General features: G+C 32.8%; 1 protein-coding gene across 1 annotated transcript; it reads left to right on the top strand.

The window, feature by feature from the left end:
* Positions 1-757: 757 nt before the first annotated feature.
* On the top strand, positions 758-5783 carry LOC107774220 (uncharacterized). Its single transcript, XM_016593702.2, has 3 exons — positions 758-1716; positions 3180-3378; positions 5102-5783. Exons 1-3 carry the CDS (start codon positions 958-960, stop codon positions 5587-5589), a joined length of 1446 nt encoding a protein of 481 aa, XP_016449188.1. The 5' UTR covers positions 758-957; the 3' UTR covers positions 5590-5783.
* Positions 5784-6517: the final 734 nt, after the last annotated feature.

Genomic DNA, 6517 nt, shown 5'->3' on the forward strand with positions numbered 1-6517 from the left:
AAAATTATTTTTACTTATCCTTAATAATAAACTCAATTTAAATTTAATCTCGAAATTAATTATCTCCGAGATTGACGGCTTGGTCGCGGAACTATTACTACAAACCCCACAGTCCTACACATCTACTGTTGCACCCCTTTAACCACCCATATTATCCACTAAAAATGGGTTGGATAATGAACTTTTAAAAACGAGTCAAATATGGATAAAAACCATATTATTCATTTAAAAAATGGATAACCGATGAGTAACCAATGGGTCTAACTTTTACATTTATAAAACCTCAAATTGGGGGTTCCTCAAGTTAGTAAGACTAAGAATTATCCCAAAAGTGATCATATACAAGAAATCATGGATAATACCCGTTTTTTATCCGTATTAAATATAGGTCAGATCAAATAATTAATCCATTTTTCATTACTCGTTTTTGACCCTAACCATATCCGATCCGACCCGCACGTTTGTCACTCCTACCCACAGTCCTACACATCTACTCTTGCACCCCCTTATTACCATATTATACTTTTTTACAATACCAATTTTCTCATGTTTTTATACAATGTAATTATTTATTTATCATCCACCTTGCCTCGATCTTCTAAAACTCCAGATTTGAATCAGGAACTCTCCTCATTCTTTCCCAAACACCCCCACTCCTGCCCCCCATCCCCCACCACCCCCACCACCCCAACCACCCCCACCACCCCACCCTATCTCTCTTTTCTCTCGAGTCTCTAACTATATGTACACAACTTCCCCACTTCTCAATCTTCCACTTTTCAAAACCACATAACAAATCCCTACTCCTACTCCCCCAACTCCATAATCTCTTTGATTATATTAAAAGTTGAAATCTCTTCAACTACTCAAACCCCTTTTCAAAATCTCAACTTATTTTTTTTTTCCATTTTTCAACATATATATCACTTAATCAAGACTAGGTTTTTTCACATTCTAATGGCACAAAAGCATTTGCATGAGCTTTTGAAAGAAGATCAAGAACCATTTCAACTTAAAAATTACATTGCTGATAGACGTTGTCAGCTCAAAAGAGAAACTTACTTACAAACATACAAAAAACCAAGAACCAAAATTATTACAGAAACAACCTCAACTTCAACTTCAACTTCTACATTATGCAAACATGCTTGTTTTTTCTCTTTTCAAGATTCACCTGATGTTAGAAAATCACCTCTCAACAATTTCCCATCACCTATAACAAATTGCAAAAATAGCCCAAAAAGAAAAGTTTTTCTTCATATCCCTACTACAACTTCTTCTTTACTTCTCGAAGCTGCAATTAGGATCCAAAAACAACAGAATTCCAAACCCAAAACACAAATTAACAAAGTGGGGTTTGGTTTATTCGGGTCAATTTTGAAGAAACTCAAAAACAGGAGCAGAAACAATAAGAGAGAAATCAAGAATGAGGAGGAAATTAGTGTACAAGTGAAAAGTGGCTATTTTTGTAATAATAGTAGGTTAAGTAGTGCTGGCTGGTCAGAAAGTAATGAAGAAAAATCAATGGATTTTGAGACTTCAAGTAGTTGTAGGTCTGATAATGAGGAGGAAATTGAGGAGGTTGAATGTGAAAATAAATATTGTTCAAGTCCTACAAGTCCTTTTAGATTTTCTCTTCAGAAATGTCCGTCCACCGGTTGCCGGACGCCGGAGTTCTCATCGCCGGCAGCATCTCCGACTCGCCACAAGAAAGAGGTTTGTCATTTGTCTTTCTATTTAGCTGTAGGTAAATTTTCGGACATAATACAATGTCCAAACTAATTGCTGGCCAAAAATTATATAATATATGTATACTTTTTTGTTTATAATACACTAATATTATATACAAAAATATGTATTCTGTTGAATATTATTTTTAAAAATGACTATAAATATATATTTCTATAAATTTTTGTGATAAATATTAGCGAGTCGCCCTCTAAAAATGATAATTAATTGACTAAATTATACTTATAGTAAAAAAAAAATCTTTATCCATATTCTTAGAGAATTTCATTTCGATATACAGAATTTTTAGTAAAAAAATTACATGTCATGTATAGGAGTTAAAATTAAATTGTATAACATCTTAAAAAATTGTAAGTTTGTGTATGTTAATTATATTTTTAAATATAATTTGTAATAATAAAAGTTGAGTTTTATGTCATGTATACAATGTGTTAGGAATTCTTTTACCATCAGTTTAATTTTACTTGACATATTTTAGCATGTTATCTCTTTTATTTTTAATATTATAAATTTCACATTTAAAGTAAATTTACTTGTGGATATTTTAGGTATATCTTAAACACGTAAAAATTATATTATTCCAGTAAAAAATTCTTAGCCAGCGTAAATAGAATGAGTCAACTCGTGACTCAGATAACCAAGTTTGACCTGGTTTTTACCTGTCGGCAAAAGGATCTCGTTGGTCTGATTCTGTGGCCGGAATGTCGACGTTAAATGACAAAATTACCCATCAAAATTTTGGCGTTTGAATAACCAAACAATATTTTTTGGGGAGAACTTTGTCATTTACCTAAATTGCTGGAGATTTCTATTTGTTTGATAATTGTACCTTTTTTATCACGCTCTGCCACCAAAATCTTTTTTTAATTGACCTTGTCTTAATAAAACAAATTGACACTATTATCCACAAAACGACAAATCACAATTTTTTTCTTTTGTCATTTGTCCCCCAATTGATAATATCGTTATGGGTCGTTTAGTACTTAGACTAAATTAAGATTGAGATTAAATTTTTATATATTTAAATAAATTTATACCGTCAACCAAATATGATATAAATTTAATTTCATTCCTTATCTTGTCTGCGTACCAGACGACTCCTTAATTTTACACGAGAGTAGATGCAGAATTTAAAGGTTTTGTGTCTAGAAATTAGTACTGAATTTATAACTCATTTTAATTATTGGGTTCGTTTATATTTTTAATAAGTTTATAAATACAAATATAGAGTTTATGTAAAAGCTATTAGGTTCGTCAAAACTCGTAACAGGTCCGCCCTGGCTCTACACCAACCTTTTCCATATTATACTATTGATAAATATAAAACTTCATATAATTCATGACCTAATGATAGAACATTTTGTCTAAATTATGTAGCTCATTATTTGTTTGTATTTAATAATTTGATTTCTTGGTTTTCTTTTGTTTAGGACAAAAAAAATTATGAAGCAATAGGTTTGGCTAATATTGAACAAGAAGATGAGGAGAAAGAACAATGCAGCCCGGTTTCTGTCTTGGATCCTCCATTTGATGATGATGGACATGAAGGTGAATATGAGGACGAGGACGAAGACGAGGACGAGGAAGACGATGATTGTGATGTTGAATGCAACTATGCACTTGTACAGAGTACGTAAATCATATTTTCTCGAAATTATTTTTGAATACTAATGTGCGATAAATTTTTAAATTTTGTAGCTTTTTTCCGACTTAAAAGAATAGTATATTATATACAGTAGACCTCTCTATACTAGCATTCTTATATAATATCCATTTGCTATAAAAGCTAAGTTTTTCTTGAAATCGATTTTTATATTATTTTGCAATATGTATCCTCTATAACGACACTTCATTACAACAACCAAAAAATATTGGAATAAATGAGCTGTTATAGAGAAGTTTGACTGTATTAAGTTGTATTAGTAAATGCCATAAAGGTTCTATAATACATAGTTCATAAAATATGTAATATATTGAATGCAATAATTAAGCAGTTATTGTGAAGTCATATTCAACAGTTTTGGAAATGCTGATTTCATTATGGAGATGTTTGGTTGAATGCAATAAGTAGTTATAATTGACCAATTTTGACAATGCTGATTTTGATATATGAATTATTTCATGTGGGATCCATAAGAAAGTTTCAATCTTTGATAAAAAGATTTGTACATTTGTGTGTTGTACATTACATGACATATTACCTTGGTTTGATGGTAAGTCTTGGACATCATTTCTGTTAATGTGACCTCATCTTGTCTATACACAAATTCATCCCCCAACATTATTCATTGATAAATGAGCTCAAAATTTATGCTATGGATAAATTTTTATGAGAAATATTAATTGATAACTTGGTAAAAATAACAAAGGTTGGCCATGAAGCAACGGTAAAGTTGTTTCTGTGTGATCTATAGGTCACGGATTGGAGCCACGAAAGCATCCATTGATGTTTACATTATGTTAGCATGTCTACATCACACCCTTTAAGGTACAACCCTTTCTCGAACCCCGCGTAAATGCGGAATACTTTATGCTCGGACTCCCCTTTTGCCCTTGGTAAAAATGTCAACTAACCGGCTATATGAGGTTAAACTACAATGATAGTAATAACTTTTACACTTTTAGAGCAAATAAATTAAATCCTTTATTAATTGCAAGATGACCCACATTTAGTGAAGGTGGGGTTTTTCACTTAATTGATATGCTTGTCCTCTTCAATTTATTGAACTTTGAGAAGAAACTCTCAAACTTTCTTGAATTTCAAAAACATTTTCTATTTTAGGGTTCTGCCCTTTTCAGTATTTTCTTCAGACTGTCATGATTCAGGGGCCTGATTACATGATAAAGGGTACTTTTAGTAGGGTCCTTAAGTTGTTTTCTAGCATTTTCTCTTTATATTTGTTCATAAATACAATCAAAAGGGACAAGGTTGTGTAAAAATTACAGAGTAAAAGTTGCTATTTTTCATTTTTACTATGTTTGGTTGTTAGAAGGGGAACCTTGGCGTAATTGATAAAGTTGTTGCCATATGATCAGGAGGTTAAGGGTTCGAGCCAGGAAATTAATCTCTTGCAAAAATAAAGGGCAAGGCTGCGTACAATGGGCCCTAGTGGTCCGGCCCTTCCCTGGACCTCGCGGATAGCGGGATATGTTGCTCATTGTAGTCCGGACCTTCTTTGGACCTCGCACATAGCGGGAGCTTAGTGCACTGGGCTGCTCTTTCTATGTTTAGTTGCTCATTGTATTTATTTAATACAACATCAATTATGCTTCAGTTCCAAACAAGTTTGAGTCGGCTATCTTAATCCTCAGTGAGTGAAAACTTATTTTGATTGTCATGCATTGTTAACAGGAGCACAGCAACAACTTCTCTATAAGCTTCGTAGGTTCGAGAAACTAGCTGAGTTGGATCCTATTGAACTCGAGAAACTCATGCTCGATGAAGGAGAAGAAGACAACGACGATCTTGAAGAGGAAGACGATGATGAAGATTCGTTATCATCATACAGATACAGGGATTTCGATACATTTGCAAGTGAAGTAACAATCCCTTATGACATGAAAAAGCTAGTGTCCGACCTGCTTTCCGAGGAGAAGACCGAAACTAACAGCTCGAACAATAGGGAAATCGTCTTCGGAAGAGTATGCAGGAGGTTAGATTCATGGCAATATGTGAGATCAGACACCATTGATATGATGGTTGAATCTGATTTGCAAACCGAGTTTGATGACTGGAAAAAGTTTCAAGAACAAAGGGAAGAAACAGCAATGGAAGTTGAGATCTCAATATTTAGGTTATTAGTACAAGAATTAGCAGAGGAGTTAGTAGTTTTGGCCTAATACACAGAGATCTTGCCTGTTCTTATTCTACTTTAGTCTAACTTTGTACTAAGACTTAGGCTAGTTTTGTAATGTAATCCAAAGAGTTCTTTGGGATAAGACAATAGTATTAGTAGTAGTTTTTAGTACAAGTACTTATCATGTATATGTGAGGGAAAGGTAAATTCTATCCTATTTCATGAGATTTAGTACAACCCTCAATTTTTCTTAATAGAGGAAATGATCTTGTATCCACAAGATACTATTTTTATTTGATTGTTTGTTGAATTGATAACATCACTTTGGTGTCTTCAATTCAATCTAAAGGCATTTTATAATTTTTATGTTTGTTAGAGATAGTAGTTAATCGGTGGAATAATCAAAATTAACGCAGATTACATTTGCCAAAGCTTAGTAGGTAGTTATTCGATACTTATGTTGGTGGAACGAAGTAGATATTCAGTGGGTGAGATACTCGCAGGTTGCATTTGTCGAAGACTTGGTAAGTATGCGATACTTATGTTGGTAGAACGTAACTAATAGTCCGTGGGATAGGTAAATTATGCGTAAATCGATCGGGTGGAATGTACTCCTAATAGATAAAAAAAGCTTAAAAGATCATTTAACTTAGTTTACAAAATGAAAATCATGTCACTTTCACATGACACCAAATATTGACCTTTTTGGGGGTGTATAGTCTTTATTTTGTGAACTTTCCCCATAAAGAGTCTTGGTTGATGTCAAATTGATGCAAGTTCACATAAATTTGGAACTCAAAGAAAATTCTTCCACAATAGAATCATTCTTTGATAAGATTTTAAGTAAAGAATATGATTATAGTACTATAGCACAAAACATTCCAACTAAAGTAGATTCACCTTTACCTTCAAAAGAAAAATATTATAGTAATTATAAGGAGGCATCTTTTTCTACCTTTTTAAACCTTATC

Source organism: Nicotiana tabacum, chromosome 10 (genome assembly GCF_000715075.1).
Source record: "Nicotiana tabacum cultivar K326 chromosome 10, ASM71507v2, whole genome shotgun sequence".
In the NCBI taxonomy this organism is placed as follows: Eukaryota; Viridiplantae; Streptophyta; class Magnoliopsida; order Solanales; family Solanaceae; genus Nicotiana; species Nicotiana tabacum.